This window comes from Tetrao urogallus (genome assembly GCF_951394365.1).
Source record: "Tetrao urogallus genome assembly, chromosome: Z".
Classification (NCBI taxonomy): domain Eukaryota; kingdom Metazoa; phylum Chordata; class Aves; order Galliformes; family Phasianidae; genus Tetrao; species Tetrao urogallus.
In genome coordinates this window covers 6,552,618-6,569,441 of record NC_136816.1, presented here as the reverse complement: position 1 = coordinate 6,569,441, position 16,824 = coordinate 6,552,618, and the positions used below count along the sequence as shown (strand labels likewise).

The 16,824-nt window shown below is 45.3% G+C and overlaps 1 protein-coding gene across 1 annotated transcript in view; it reads left to right on the top strand.

Moving 5' to 3' along the window:
- The window catches only part of MOB3B (MOB kinase activator 3B), a gene marked incomplete at its 3' end in the record, with an annotated part of 64,055 nt that extends 51,587 nt beyond the window's left edge, over positions 1 to 12,468 (top strand). The window contains exons 3-8 of the mRNA XM_079548607.1: positions 7,867 to 7,921; positions 8,339 to 8,389; positions 9,254 to 9,316; positions 9,756 to 9,824; positions 11,393 to 11,558; positions 12,279 to 12,468. Coding sequence (XP_079404733.1) covers positions 7,867 to 7,921; positions 8,339 to 8,389; positions 9,254 to 9,316; positions 9,756 to 9,824; positions 11,393 to 11,558; positions 12,279 to 12,468 — 594 coding nt within the window. The remainder of the gene's footprint in view (positions 1 to 7,866; positions 7,922 to 8,338; positions 8,390 to 9,253; positions 9,317 to 9,755; positions 9,825 to 11,392; positions 11,559 to 12,278) is intronic.
- Positions 12,469 to 16,824: the final 4,356 nt, after the last annotated feature.

The window sequence follows — 16,824 nt, the reverse complement described above, 5'->3', positions numbered from 1 at the left end:
TCAAACTTCACATAGATTGAAAGATTTTGAAGGCATTTTAATAATTTTACTAAGAGTTCTGAGGGCGAAGCAAGCCAAATGAGTTGTAAGAGCCTGGTAGTGAAACACATTTAGATCCAAAATGATCAAAACCACTTTTTGATGTATTTTAGACTAATGAGAAAAGCAGTGGTTTTCAGGATTTAATCAAGTAAGTTGGAACTCTTAGAAGTAATTGTTTCTTTTCTGTTTTAGTAAGTTTGCCGTCCTGTTGTAAAGATAGATATAATATAGCAAAGAGATACTACAATACTCTTCCAGGAGAAAAAAAACGGAATTGCTTTTTTTGAATTTGTCACATGTGTATGTGTGAATGCACACAGGTGTGTTTCAGTGGGTGTGCGTGTGTGCATTCCCGGTGTGTAGATAAGCACAGATACATGTCCTGAGCTTTCCCATTGAATATGTATTTTTCTTGTGCTATTTTAAGGGGATATTTCTAACAAACAAGTGCTTGATTCCTTTTCCTCCTACATGAATCAGTGTTGTTTGATTCCTTTTTTAATGATGTCAGATGTGTCTTAGACTCTTTTTGTTCTGTTTGTTATTAAATAAGTTGCAGCTGTAAGAGAGACCGACTGGAAGAGAGACCAACACTAACTGTTGTAGTCATTAAAAGAACACCAGATTATTTTTCACATCAGTCCTAAGTAGGTGAAGCTGTAAAATCCAAATATCATGAATAAATGAAATGTAATCTTGAGGAATATTGTGAAGTTGTTTGGAGTCTATCTCTTTGGACAGAAAAATGCAGATGGTATTTGTACTGCAGGATGAAATTTCCTGATAGGCTCATAGAAGTTAGAGACAGCCAAGATCAGTCACAGCTGATGATCCAGCTTCCACGCAGCCCTCTGGCACTGGGTTGACACCAGGGGAAATGGAGCAGATGTTGGTTGGCCATGCAAGTGGCCCTCCTGGTGCTCTGCTGGCCTGCTGTCCTCGCCCACCATTCTTCAGGCTCAGGTAGCTGCATCGCGCTCTGCCGCCGGTTCCTGATGGGATGCCCCAGGTCAAGAGAGATGGGTGTCAGCAAGCCAGCTGAAGGCAGAATTTCATCTCCTGACAGCAAAGCTAAGGAGCCTTTGTTGAGTTTTGTAGGTCAGGAAAGAAGTGAAGGCCTGAGAGAAAAACGGAAACTGTCTGCTGCATGTGGACTTAGCTGGGAGTCAGGGGACCCGTGACACCGCAAGGAGATGGGGAAAGTGGGATGAGTCAGCTAGAGAGCTGAAGGGGAGCAAGCAAAGGGAAAGGAGGTTAAGGATAGCTGTGGGATAGGTTGGGACCACATGCTTCTGGACTTTGGGTGTCTCTGATGGAGCTGAAGGTTAGCATGTTAACTGGTGGATGACTGGAAAACAGCTGCTAAAAGGAGCTGAGAAGCTCAGCAGAGCTGAAAGAATCCCAGTGGTGGGAATACCAGGATGGTACTCAAGGTAGCGTGCGAATACTGTAACATGGGACAGATCTGCTGCCATGCAGAGTTGCCCATTACATGCTGGATGAAGAGGCATCCTGGTAAGATCAACAGGAAGAGGTGTAGAATCTTGCCAATGGAGAGGAACAACCCAATGCATGCTGGGGGCACCTGGCTGCAAAGGAGCCTGGCAGGAAGTGACCCGGGGTCCTGGTGGTCACCAAGATGACCGTGACCCATCAGCCCTCCCTGGAGGCAGAGACCGAGGCATCAGGGCTGCATTACACAGAATTAGCCCGACTGTTGTCAGCAGGTTCAACCTGGAGATGCTAGTGGGGCATCCTCAGGTATAAATACCAGGTGTGAGGAGTGGAGAACAGAGCCAGACCTTTCTCAGTGGCATCTAGAAGAATCAGCAGTTTCTAGCAGAAACACTGGACCCAAAGTGAAGTACAGGAAATTCAAACATAAGGAAAACCTTTGTTAGTGCTGTAGAACACCGGTGCAGGTTTCCCAGAGAGGCTGTAGGGTCTCCATCCCCAAAGATACCAAAAATCCCACTGGGTACAGCCTCAGCAACCTGCTCAGTGGCCCTGCTCTGGGTGTGGGCTGGACTGGTGGCCTCCAGCTGCAGTGGTGTGCTGGTCACAGCATGACGCCATCAGAATCTGCTCTGTTGCTGCCATTTTGAGCGTCCAGGCAAGAGAAGACATTCACTGTCAGGGGAAGGAGCTGCTTCTCTGCTGCATGCAGCTCCCTGGCTCATGGAAGCCACTTCCTAGGCCAGCTGAGGAGTGAAGCAGCCAGGGGAAGTGTCACAGCCAGCCTGCACTCCCTGTAGCACTGGGAGTCAGCTACGTCATTTCCATCACATATGCAATGTGTGGCACTCCCTGCTGCTGCACAGCAGGGGGCAAAGCAGAATTCATCCTCCCTGTTTTTCACGTTGCTCTTCATGGTCCTCAGAGCCAGCATAAAGCAGAAGTGATGCAAACTCAGCAGGAGATGCTTCAAGAAACAGAGAACTCTGCCTGATTAACAAAGTAGTTTTGACATACAGCAGGTGGACCTCATGAGTTGAGCCCCTGGATTGTGTTTAATATATCACAGCAGTTAGAAGCAATACAAGTAAGTTGGCTGGCAATCCAATTCACACTTGGTGCGCATGTACCATTAGTAGCAAAGTGAAAACCAACGTTACTCACATCCCTAAAAGCCACATACCATGTAATTACTGGCCATTCAGCAACAAATATGACACAAGGAGTGGTGGTAGTTAGAAGGAGGAGGTGGCATCTCATTATACGGGGAGTAAACTAAGCCCCTCTCCTGCTACTGTATGGTATCACTATCAGGACTTGGGCCATGGAGTCCTCCTGGAGCACCGGGAAATCCTGCCTGGCCAGTCAGCTCTGCGAACCAGGACACCTGTGTGTTTACTTCAGCTTTGAGCACCTGACACATTAATTTCTGCTATACAACGAGCAGCAACTCAGCTGCCTGCTGAGAGGTGTTGATCCTCCAGAGTGTGAAGGGAGCAAAGTGTGAACACAGCCACCTCCACTGAAGTTGGTGCATCTCACAGTGTGGTGGCAGCCTCTGGCTCAGTGGTGCTACCATTTAGACAATGCATAGGACTAAGTGTTTTCTACCTTTCCTAATGGAAACAAGAATCAGTTCTACACCCACGTGTAAGATCTACTGAGTTAAGACCCAGAATTAAACCACCTCTTCTCCCATTTGCCAGCACACTAAACCCAAAGTGGGCCCCCAGCACAAGAAAGACACAGAGCTCTTGGAGCGGCTCTAGAGGAGGGCCACTGAGATGATCAGAGGGCTGCAGCACCTCTCCTATGAAGAAAGATTGAGGGAACTGACGTGCGGAAAATCAAACCCTATAGCCTGTAAGGATATAGAGAAGGTATGTTTTATTGGCAACTGTGCAAAAGCCCTGGTGCAAGGGGGATAATTCCTCCAAGCTTCCACACTGTCTAGAAAAACTGTGATGCAGATATAGGCCAAACTAATACATAATCAATAGTTTCCCAGAATTTGGATACACATTTATTACACCCCAAGGCATGCAGACCCTCCCCTGTTGTGCATGTGTAGTGGGTCGTGGGTTGAAGAATTTGTTATCTCTCTCGTGAAGGCTTCTGACCTTCCTCGCCATAACTCCTGACAGAGGAGAGGGGGGCATCCCCCAAACTAGTTTTGTCTTACTCTGTGGACATCTAATCACCTCCCTGCCAGATGTCTCAAACCTTATCAGCATGGCCTTCATCCCCCTCACTATCCCAGACTGTGTCTGCTATCCCCCCTTCTCTAACAAGCTCTACATTCCTGCTTCTATAAACTATTCCTAACTATCCCCCTCTATCCCCTCCCCTACTCTCAGTTACTGTGAAACCTTCTTTTTGCTTTTTTCTTATGGGGCCCCTTTTCCACCTTTCAGAACTGGGCTCGTTTAGCGTGGAGAAGGGAAGGCTCTGGGGAGAACTCATTGTGGCCATCCAATACTTGAAGGGAGCATATAAACAGGAGAGAGAAAGAAGGTGTGAATCATGATAGGAAACGGGAGAATGGTTTTAAACTGAGACAGGGGAGGTTTAGGTTAGATATCAGGAGGAAGTTTTTCACTCAGAGGGTGGTGAGGCACTGGAACAGCTTGCCCAGGGAGGCTGTGGATGCCCCAACCCTGGAGGCATTCAAGGCCAGGCTGGATGTGGCTCTGGGCAGCCTGGTCTGCTGGTTGGCAACCCTGCACAGAGCAGGGGGTTGAAACTGGATGAGCGGTTGTGCTCCTTTTCAACCCAGGCCATTCTATGATTCTATGATCATAATAATCATGTTAATACTGTATGTAATTAATCTGCGTGCTCGCTTAATTTTTTAGGTAGCTATGGCATGATCAAGCACAAGGAGAAAAAAAGCATGCTTAGTAGACAAAATCTTCAGAAAAATAAAAAAGGGGAGAAACAACAAAATCCTATTCATTTAATGCACTGCATTTATCTTACTCACACACCGCGGTATGACAGTGAGTTTCTAAGCTGATGCATATAGCCTTGAAGCAGAGCTGGTGTTCTTAGTGAGCAGGTTTCAGTGACAGGCCACCCTCCAATACAGGTTTCAGTGCTAGGTAATGCTAGGTATGGTTGTGAATTCCCCTGTTCACAGCTGGTGTGGTAGCAGTCTCTGTGACCTGCAGGCAGTACACAAAACAGGACACTGAGCCAGGTGAATACGGCAAGCAGCTGGGAGGGAAGTTCAACCCTTTACAGAGGCTGGCAGAACCCCTTTCCACAGATTCCATGGAGAAGTTTGTGTATCTCGAAGTATGCATAAGGGGATTCTACATTTATTTCAACAGAAAAACTGAGTGTAGTGTGTTCCAAAACCAAGGGGAGCTAGGCCTAGCTGGGGGATGAATTTTTGGCTAAAAGTGCCTGGGTGAGTCAGAAAAAGGTGGGGAAAGGTGTATTTTCCCCTAGTTTGTTTATTTATTTATTTTTTAACCCTCTCAATCTCCTAAAAGTAACCAAAAGCTCATGAACTGACACTTCTGCAAGTTGTCATAAAGCTTCTGTCTCAGGGCTATGAGGCGAGAAGTGAGCACAGGGGCACCCCATGGTGCCTTGTGAAAGCAGGGGTCCTGGCTGCCAGAGCAGGGATGGAGGCCACATCCTTTTTCTCAGTAACTGTATGCAACACTGAAGAACATAAAATCTCAAGTTTGCTCTCAAATACAAATACTGATCATGTTTTTTCTAAGCTTTCCCATGAGCTAGTAAGTTGATTCCTATGGTGTGGCTAGCAAGGCACCAGGGGCTGGGAGCACCAGTACTTGTACGTGGATTTGTAGATTGAAGTTTAACCCTCGATACAGATCTTGGCTGGATGATGGTATGCCAATAGCATTTATGTACCACCTTCAGAAAAGGCTTCTGCTTGCTCAAAAGGAACAAGAGGGGTACAGAGCAAGCAACCGGTACTGCCAGCGAGTGAAGGGGAAAGCTTCTTGTTGGAGCCAGTGAAAGAACAAAGGTGAAAAGTGAAATGCAATGTTACTGTTTGCAGTTATATAATTAAAAACTGAATTATCTGATTGATGTTCAAAATGAAGCAGAACTAATAGTTTTCCGAGCAGAATTATTTTTCACAGGTTATTATGAAATTCCTCACAGTACTTTCTATTTCTTGAACCTTCCCTAGTACTGGTTTTGGGCAAGATCAGGTGAGGACAGCATTTGGCCTGGGAATGCACTCCATGGGTGGGGAGGAACTATCAGCTCCACTGAACACTTGTCTGGGCCTCTTCTGCAGAACTTGAGAAGTGTGAAAAACTGCAGAGCTGGTCCTAAATAGAACATGCTTTTATGTCTAAGGAGCAATACGTTTTCAAAGGCCATGACATAAATTTAACAGGCTTTCTCTCATTAACTTCAATCGTGTAGCAATGCTTATCCATTAAAATGACAGGCCATATAATTATTTCATGAAAAATGAAAATGGAGTAGAATCTGTCATCTATGGCATAGTGACAATGAGGCTGTTGTAAGCCAATTGCAGGACAGCTAAGAACAAATGCTCTGAAATTAAGCCTATTAATGCAGACATGCACACCTCTATTATTTTCTGTAAGGAAGCAAAATGCATATGCCTGGCTTTATTTTCAGTATTTGTTGTTAATGCTAAAAGATAGCTGAGCATGTCAGCTTTGAAAATAATGGTGAGCGCCCCTAGTTAAAGGGCAACACGAATCTTTTCTGCAACTGCAAGCAGAGACCTGCATAGTGTGTCTGCCAGGACTACTGCAAGGAAATGGAAGGTACCTGAAATCCACTGTGTGCAGCTGCCACTCACCGGCTGTACCGGCCGTGCGTGCACACAGGTGAAGGCGCTGGCACAAATGCTGTACCACACATTTTCAGTAGATGACATGCTCCAGGTCTGCTCAGTGGTGTCACACGGGACAGCACATCTGAGGCAGGCCAGGCACCAGCAGCCTCTCTGCATTCTCTCACCAACATCTTCCAAAGCCTTGGTATACACTCATACAGGTCCCCTCCTTGTTGCCCCTCCCAGCTGCCTGGAGGGCTTGTTAATCTCCTGACAATGTAGGAGAGAGGTTGAGCTTCTCTTTGTCTCTGGAAAGCAACGCTCTTCTCTATGATGTCTTTTAATGAAAAGCCTTCAAGCGATCAAGAGTTGAAAACTGGCAGCTATTGCCCTTTGAAATGAGTGCCTCCCAGAAGGGTGACTGTGCTTAAGATTCGTTTCACTCGGCCGTGAATGGCCGAAGCTGCAGGCTGGGACTCTGTGTGCCGCACCACAAACACCCTGAATTCCTCCATCAGCTTTGTAATTCTTGCTTATATGAGTAGTGAGGGTCAGTTGCACGCCACGTGAATGTTGGCTAAATAAACCAACTGTGAAATTCTCTTTTCCTGGCACGCTGTTGTGTTAAGGCTTAGGTTGTTGTTGTTTTTGTTTTTTGTTTTTCCTCTTCACGGTTTTGTTTTGCAACACTTTCCTCTCCATGGTCTTTATTTACAACACCGAGCGACGTTTCCTTCTGCAGTCAGCAGAGGGAGATACGTCCCTTACATAAAACCACAAGTCAGGCCGGCGCTTTTGCACGGAATCGTGCTCAGTCCTGGCAAATTCGCAGGGCCCTGCGCAGCTCAATCTGTGGTAACATCATCGGGTGCCACCTTTACACCCGTGTAATTGTGGGGCTTCCCCACCCAGCAGTGCAGATCTCGCCTGATGATGTCACAGTCGGGGGGGTGACAACAGGGAGCAGCTGAGGCCCCCTGGAGAAGCAGCTCTGTGTCCGCTATGTGGCTCATACTGCTCTTCGTGGTGCTCCCTCTCCCTTTTTATGGTGTGTGCCAATCAAAACCTGTTTCTGGTAAAAGTGATTAGAGAGGCTGTGTTCAGCTAGGTACAAAGAAAGGCAAAAGGCATTTTTCCTCTGACTGCTAAATGCTGGTTTTCTTCAGAGAGCTTAGTAAGGCCATTCCCTTCCCTTACCGTTTTGCAAACTTGCTCTACAGCTAGACTTGTTCTGCTTGTGTGCAAGTACAGGAGTGCATAGAGCTCCTCCAGCACCTCCAGCAACCTCACAATGCCACAGTGCCAGAGCATATGCTCCTGCAAACAGACAGCGTTTCAGTGTCAGCACATGCACACAGCTGGAAGCAAGCTGTACTTCTAAAATGGGGATCTTATTAAATAACAAGTCACAGCATTTAGGAAAAGTTAACTATATTGCTTTATAATTTATCCCACTAGTTTAAGTCATCTGTTGCAGCAACTGATTTTGTAGCCTGTCAAACCATCAGTGAAAACAGGTTTAAAAATATCCAACATTTGATGAAGCGGTTGTTTCATTTTCTGCATAGCAGCGCTTCCTGAAGATTGTTGGGAGTATGGTAAGGAAAATTAATAATGATGATGGTAAAAGAGAGATGATAGAAACCAATGAAATGAAGTATAGCTGAACTGACACCTTAGGGTCAGGAGTGCAAAATTTAGAGGTGGAAAAGCATTAGATGTGGCCTTCAGAACACTCATCTTGATCGCATCTTAGGCAGAATACCAGAATCCAGTACTGAAAAAGAGAATTGGAAGTAGCAACCTTCACAGGGGCTGTTTTTGCTTTGTTTCGTTTTTCTCTAAAAGTGGCAGCATTTGATGACCCACCGAACGATTAGAGCACAACTGAAAGCCATCTTTTTCACTTGGATATGAGAGTTTTTGTCATATTGCCATTGTGCTCTTGAGAAAACGCCAGACTTACAGGGCCAGAGTAAGAGTCTAACTTGGTACGCACTCATTTAGACGTCTCTGTAATGACACCTGTGTTCCACCTAGATGATGGGCAGGATCAGTCAAGGAGGCGTTTCCAGAACTTGCAGGAGCATTGTAAGTAGAAGTATATGAAGTCACATGAAGTAGTCATAAAGTCCGCAAGAAAGAGACTGTCTGGGCAAAGTTATCAGACAGTTATGCGTCTTAAATTACATCCTGTGCCCCATTCATTTGCCACCAATACAACTATTCTAAGAAGAGGATAAACTGCTTGTGCCAAGCTTGTGCCAAGAAACCCTAAGTCCAAACAGCTAAACAAAATTACAGAATGGCAGGTGAGAGAACGAATAGCCTGCCTGCCTCTCACCTTTCAGCAAAATAAATGCATCGGTATTATTTGACTTGCAGTGATAGATCAGTCCTTACAGGGCTCTGCTTCTTTTTCCAGGTTTAATAATCTTCCTATTGATGACCTTTGTGATCATTCAGAGTTCACAGTCAGTGGTTATAGAGTCCACTTCTGAATTAACTGTAGAAAAGAAGTAAGGCCACAGTACTGCCAACACACAGTATTGTGCATGGCCACTCCAGTGCTGGCTAAGTCATAGCTTTGAGGCATTTCTGTTAGGCACTAACAACTGAGAATGAGAAAAGTGGACTCTAACAGCAATGCATTTTTCTGCTGGGTGGGCAGCTGTAGATAGGAAGTAACATATTCATCATCGTTCTCAGTCAGGAAGCAAAACAGTTGGTCTCAGGTGAACCACGCTGTACCACTCAGCACACCACAGGCAAATTATACACTGCTTTCCACACAGGGCCATGAAAAATCAGACACAAAACTGGAAAACACTCCTGCAAAAGCAGCTGTGCTTTAAAATCTGTGTGTAGAGATGGGGATTTTTGTAAGCAGATTGTTTCTATCCGTATGAGATTTTTCCTGCTTAACTGCAGCTTCTTTATTATTACTGCTTGTAGCGAATTTCCTCTCCACTGAAGGAGATGATGATGAGAAGATTTCTGAGGAAGCAAAGAGACTAGGTAACAACTAATTGGCATTTTCTTTGGGGTTGTGTTATCTCTTGTGCGTTTAGCACTAGTGTATCTATTGTGCTTCTACCACGACACTAAACAAATCTCTTCTGATCTGATTATGACTGAGCTCAACATCAGATATTCTTCTGTTGTTTGTAAGTTCCTAATATAGCTATTTTAAATGCTCAGTTTTTTAATCACTGCAGAACTGCAAAACCCAAAAGAATAAAATGATTTTTCCTTATCCTAAAGGAAGCCATCTTACCACTTTTCCAACTAGGTCTTCTAGAGAAATATCTGATTTCTAATTTTCTGTCTTTTAAACTTTTGACCCTCATGAGGCAGTTTTTGTAGGCACGCTTCCTCTGCTTCCCTTTCCACTCAAATGTTGAACTTTCTGATTATCCCTGAGACAGAGCAGTTGGCTGCTGTTTTTCTTTTCCAGAATCCAGATTTGGACCCCAGTATCATAATGCTGCCCTACAGAACTACAGTGAGGAGCAGGCCTTGAATGGTATGGTAAAGAATTCAGCAAAGGATTAAATATGACTTGAATTTACCAAACTAAGTACTGTAAGAAATGACATCAATTCTAAATTTGATGAGCAATAATGAAATCAATAAGAAACCTTAAGTCAAGAGTCAAGAGTCTTTGTCATACTCTCATCCTACAATCACAGAACAGGAAAAACGTGAGGCAGACCTCACGTCTTTAAGGTACACACATATTAGCAGGTAGAAACATCAGAGCCAGTGGGTGATGAAACTTAATCCGCATTGACAAACTATGGAAAGCACAATGCTAATAAGTACTGAATGTGCAGAAATGCTTGTATCCACGAAAAGTGCCTCAGATTGTGTACCTTTCTTTTTTTACCTGTCTTTGTTTCTTTCTAACAAGGGGCTAATAAGCAAAATTTTTTGTATGAAACAAACTGTGATGAAAGAAATTATCCTAGAAGCAGTGTCTCTGTGTTCTAAGTTCCTATATAGAATCATAAAAGGCAGGATAAAAGGTTATTGCTTAAATGGAAGGTTTTTCATATAATCATACAGAATCCTCTGAAGGCCATCTAGTCCAGCTCCCCAGCAATAAACAGGGACACCACACCACCGCTAGATTACGTTGCCCAGGGCCTGATGCAGCCGGGCCTTGATTGTCTCCAGGGATGAGTCATCAACCACATCACTGGCCAACCTGTTCCTTTTCCATGTAATACTGAACTATTACTGTATCTTAAGCATTTCAGACCCAGTAGCGAAATTTTTGAATGCTTATGTCACATACATAGAATCATGTGGTTCTATCATTCTGTGTCCCTTAAAGAGATGGAAGAGTAAAAACCTGGATTAGTAAAGATGAAGATTTTCTTTTTAAACTGTGAATGGGTCACCATCTAAAAACTCTACAGTGCTTGTAGCAGAAGATCTGGTGCTGCTTATTAGGGAAGTCAGCTCATACATTCCAATTTTTATAAGCAGACACAGATACATCATTTTAAATCCTCATGGAATATTTCGCTGCTTTTAAGTGACTCACAATAAATCTCCCTTGTTTCTGTTGAAACAAACGAATTAGCAGTGGAAAATGAATTGTTCTTTTTATTGCACCACAGACCTGATTGCTGACTGAACAAGGGCGCACAATTTCCCTATTTCAGTGGCAGCAGACACCATCCAGGTCATGTCTTTCTCCATGAGATGCCAACCAGAGATGCAGTATAGCAGCCTTGCTGGATTTTGCACACAGTGAGGCAAGAATGTGCAGAATCCATGACCCCAAGATGACCTGATCTCCAAGTAGATACAAAAATGAATTGTCATGAAGCTCAAAATACTGACATCTCTATAGCCTCTGGAGCTGCTCAGCTTCTGTCAGAACTACCCTCCGTGCGTGGAAAGACTGGAAAAGATATAATTGGGGCTGAGTTATTTACAATTAAATGAGTTTGTGTTTTTGCAGAACAATTCATTATACTAGAAAGCTTTCATTTTTTGTTTGCAGACTGTAGAGGTGCAGTCAGTTTGCCCTGCGCATTGGCTGTGTGAGTACTGATGGTGTGATGTGCTTTACCGTTGTAGTGTCGGACAACGCTGATCTGACTCAAGGGAACACAGCTGAAGAAACCAGTGAAGAGGATTTAAAAGAGACTGCAATTCTTGCTGTGTCATCTATAGCTCTTGCCATCTACCTGATATTCCTGGTCTGTTTCTGCGTGGCTTTTAGAAAATGCAGAATGCAAAAAGGGTGAGTTTTCCAGTCATGAGCTGTGTCCATGCTGTTTGATCCCTTTTCTGCACCTCTGAGCTCTCTGCAAGTGGAGGCAGACATGATAGTAGGACTCAGGCTGTGTAAGATCATGTTAGCTGCTGTGCTGCATATTTTTTGAAAGGTGCTCCCGCTGACACCCCTAGCCCCCAGTACATCAGAGGGCAGTAGGTTTTTGAACGATGAAGAAGGGTTCTGCTCTAAATGTAGAATTACAAAACTATGCTAAACGTGGTAAGTACGAGGAAGGGCTGCACTTGCAGACGAAAAGGAAAAGCAGGAATTATAACAAGGTATGAATTATATTACTTCCAAGAGCCTCTTACTTCCAAAAGCCAAGAGCCTGAACTGTGGTAAGATGAGATTCTCGTCTTCGTCAGTTGAAATCTTAAAAAAGATAAAATTCAGCAGAGCTAAAATCCAGTCATTTATTATCCATATATATTTGTGGTGTCTGTTAAGTTTCCATCGAATCCCTGTAGTCAGAATCATAGCATGACAGAATCATAGAATGGCCTGGGTTGAAAAGGACCACAAAGATCATCTCCTTCCAACTCCCTTCTGTACGCAGGGTCGCCAACCACCAGCCGCCAGGCTGCCCAGAGCCACATGCAGCCTGGCTTTGAATGGCTCCAGGGATGGGGCGTCCACAAGCTCCTTGGGCAAGAATGACATAATTATTTTTGTTCCGTGGCTCAGGAATACTTGTCATGCCTTTGGACGCTCATCTGAACAGCAGAGATCAGCAGAGAGTGGGATGAATGCAGACGGCTCACACGAGGAATCCTCAGACTCAGAAACTGTCCCTCTTATGAACTCAGTTGATGAGCTCGTCGCTGCTATTGCTTCACGTCGCAGTAGAACCTCTTTGTCTGAAGACCCAAATTAAAGGTGAAATTGAATATAATCTTAGTGCCAGCCACACCAGGGTTTAAGAGCTGGCTTATGAGCAACTATGATTCTGGAAATAGTGCTCGTGACTCACTGAGCGTGTAACTGTTTCCTGACGGCATGGAATAAACTTTATGTTCTAATAGGAGATATGGTCAGCTGAAACCGTCACAATTCCTTCCTGACACGAATTCAGCCACCATCAGTTGGTCATGATGAACAGGGATGGAGCGATGCCATCTCTAAGGAGTACTTATTTTCTGAACAGATATGTTCTGAGCTAAAATTAAGGAACAGGATTTTGAGAAAAGAAGTATCCTTTCTTTGGAAAAGATAGAAAAGGATGTGTGCACTTGGAATGTTTTGTCATTAGCAGCCGTGTGTGCTGTTTCTACGCATACCATAACGTGCAGGCCCAGGCAACAGTGAGGCAGATATTCTCGTTGGAAAAACACCTCTTGGCAGATCTTTCTAGGGGAGGTTTTCTACTGTATTTTTCTCTTTCTCCTCTCTTCTGCCATGACATGACATCACACTTTGCCTCCCCTACCCAACAGCAGCAATACAGCTGATGACACTGCTGACATGGGGAAGAAAAGTGCTCTGACCCAGAGGTCAGAGAAGGAGAGGTAGGTTCTGCAGAAATCTTCCATTGAGAAATTTTAAGAACCGGAGCATGAAAAACTGGGGTTTCCGGGTCACAGACTAAATGCAGCTGCTTGGCTGCGGCCTCCTGAAGCAAGCTCACAATGCAGGGATCTTTCGATTCATTTTCACCATCTTTCATATACAAGAAATTATCCATTTTGAAGTTAGTTCTGTCCCACAATATTGAAATACAAAGCAGTTACGCAAGTTCTTCATTCGGATATCCAGTTATTAATAGATTTATTTTTTCCAGCCACAGTACTAGCCTGCAGGCGGCTGTTAGCAGCTCATTTCCAGTTAGTCTCTTCATTCTTTTTATTGTTGGTACTTCCCATGTTTTCAGCATTTTGAAGTTGTCCTCGACAACCTGAAATTAAAGTTGCCTTGGGGACAGCACTCAAGCTCACTCGATCTCTGTGTGGAAAAGAGTGCAGAACAGCATGTGAAAGTGATGGTGCTTTCGTAGAATCATAGAAGTTGCAACAGACCTCCAAGATCACCAGTCGTCCCATCACCACCATGCCCACTAAACCATGTCCCTCAGTGCCATATTTACCTTCTTCTTGAACACCGGCACGGACGGTGACTCCACCACCTCCAGGTGGTGCAGCCTGTTCCAATGCCTCACGGCTCCTTCTGAGGTTTTTCCCAATATCCAACCTGTCGCCTTTGTTTCGGCGACTCTGGCTGCAGTCCCTTTGTGAAAGTGTTCCGACAGCCCTGGTCAGTTTCTCACGCCTTTCATGACACCAACATGGTGAGCGGCAAAATGGGTTTGCTGCAGGGAGCACATCCTTCTTAAAGCTTGCCCCATGCCTTAGGGCTACTACCGTTATCTCTGACCAATGGACACGTGGCATGTCTTGTTTCCTCCTTATCTGGTCTAACCTGTTCTTCACTTATCTTCAAGACGTTTGTTGCCAAGGTTTCCCAAGGGCCAAGGGGCCCCTGTCGACCCTGGCGACTGCCACAGCCCATTCAGTGGACTACATTTCCCCCTCCCTAAGCACAGGGCAATCTACTACAACCTGAGAGGACCCCGATCGCGTACACCCCGCAATCCCCGCGTTACGCCCATGCATGCCATTGTCCTCTCAGTTAAGCGTTGCCCCGTTACATCGCAGTGCGCCAAATAATCCTACCCTAATGACCCTATAACCTATTAATATAAAACCTATAACCTAATAATCCTAATGTCGTAAGCGTGAGTTCTAACTAAAGCTAAACACTGCATTCTTAGACGATGCTGATTCCTTCGTCTTAGCATTTGCCATATGAGTCATTCGTCTCAGCATACACCATACTTATCTATGTGATATACCTATATACCTATATGACTATAAGCGTTAAGCATATCAATATTAGACCTAATACAACTATAACTGAATACAGAATAGAGTTAAACAGAGTTAAACATCCGTTACAGCGCGTACGCTACCCAGTTGCATTCTTTCCTGAAGCCTATGGTATTCCAGTCGTTGATTACTTAAACGTTACTGCAGACAGTTCATGAAGCATGGTGCGCAAACCACGATGCAGGTCTCACACGGCTGAGCAGAGGGAGATCCTATCCCGTCACATTCCGAGTCCTCGCCTTCTTCACCTGCTGCGACATCTCTCCCATGCTCAGGGAAACCCTGCTCTGTTATATCGCGAAGCGCATGATAGTTCTACCCTAACAGCCTATCAGCCTACTGGCCTTAAGATGAGTTACAAGAGGCGATGCAGTGTATCCTCAGATAATGCTGAATCGAGTCGGGACACTTGCCTCAGCAAGCGCCACATCTTAATATATATTATAACTATCAGTAGTAAGCACAGTAATGCTAAACCTAACGCAACTACGACCAGATGCAGTGCAGAGTTGAATATCCCTGTTGCTGTGGGGGACCATCCAAAAAGAACTTCCCACCAGTGGTGTTCTCTGTCCTTCTTTGCTCTCTCTAGGACACGATGTATCTCTTCCGTGTCATGGTGAACAGTGATCAAGGTTTTCTGTCCATTGTCTCTGACACGTTTCAGCAATTGGTGCAGGTCATCACGTTGTAAAAGCTTCCTTACCAAACGAGGTTCATTGCACTTGGAGCAGGTGATAGATCTTTAATCACCGTGTAATTAGCCTGCAAGAACTGATGTAATGTCGCCGACACTTAATAATTAAAGCCACATCCTACAATACCAGTAAAGTTATAGACAGAGAGATTAGAGATTAGAGTGATTGCTGATAGCTCTAGTGGCACTATCTGTGAGTATGAAATTATAAAGGTCCTTACACAAACTTCCTAATATATACCAACATTGTCTCAGGTACCCGTTGGAGTGTACCTCCAAAATGACAAACATTTGTTCAATATCAAGGCAGATGTCTCAAGCCTTGAAAGCACTGCTCTCACAAACCAGCTGTATGGAATTGCTTGTTCTCCAGGCCTCAATCTGGCCACCTGTCCGTGAAGGGAACCCCTTCTGATGCCCACAATGTATACTGCACTGGCTTAAGCACCATGCACATCAGATTTGTTATATGCGGAAAGAGAAGGCCTAATGCTGTCACGACTTCTAATGCATTTAAAGCGAGGAGTGATTTCAATTCTCGTTTCTCTGCACAATCTATCAGGTGTGTGATGCCTTTCGGATCAAGGAGTACCCTTTCTGGGTCTCTGTTATCATTCTCTACCATCAGGAAGGTCTCTAGTGCTCTTCCTTCCTCTATCAGGCTAGATCTAAACTTCCCACAATCTGTCAGTGCATCTCTCTTAACTCCCAAATGCAAATTCACCTCTCTCCTTTCGCTATCCTTTTCAGTCACAGCTGGAAGCTGAGGGCTCCGCACCGCTCCCACTGTGCCCATCTCCCTTTGATCATGCACTGACTGTTGTAGAGGCTTCTGATTGGTTGCATACACACTCAATCTTGTAAAAGGATGTGTGGGTCGAGTCAGTGGGTCTGAACACTGTGGCAAAGAGTAGGTCCGGAGACTATCGTTATTCCTTTCTCCGTCGGGTGCAACCTGAGCAGAGGGCGCCGGCCGGACGCCACCTACACCTTCAGGCGCAGTCAGGGTGGACAGTGCTGGCCGTACACTATCATTCGAGCACCTGTAACTTACATCGCTTCCCTTTCTCCCTGCTGTTTTTTCTTTCACTGCCTCCTTAACTTTTGACCAATCCATACCCGAGCCATGCCCGCAGTCCCCACCCCCCTGGGTGTTACTGCATTCCACCTCCTGAGAGGAGACAGCAAGTGTCCCATCTCCGCTCACTTCTCCCCCTGCCCCCACAGGTGGCGTTAGATTACACGGAGACAGCGGTTGTCGTGGATACAGCGGAGGGGTTTCAACGACCTTACATTCCTGCACTTGAGCCGTTTTGCAAGATAAAAGCGCAGACAGTTGAACGCCTTCTTCTACTTGTTTATGCGGAGCTGAAGCCGAGGGGGGAGTGAAGAGGGGTGCCGAAGGTGCGGACGAGACGTTAGTCGCTATAGCTGAGGGCATATTTGCGGTGTTCTCTTCCTCAGGGGACCTGCAAGAAAGTACGCTCCCCGCACACGTAAGCATGACCCTGCCCAAGGGGCGCTCTCCCATTCCCATGGTTAACGCCACTGTGGGTGAGGGGCTCACTGAGGTGCGGGACCCCGACCTTGGGTAGGCAGAGCCGCATTGTCTGGCCCATCTGGTGTTCCGGGGGAGGGGCCCTGGGCCTAAGGC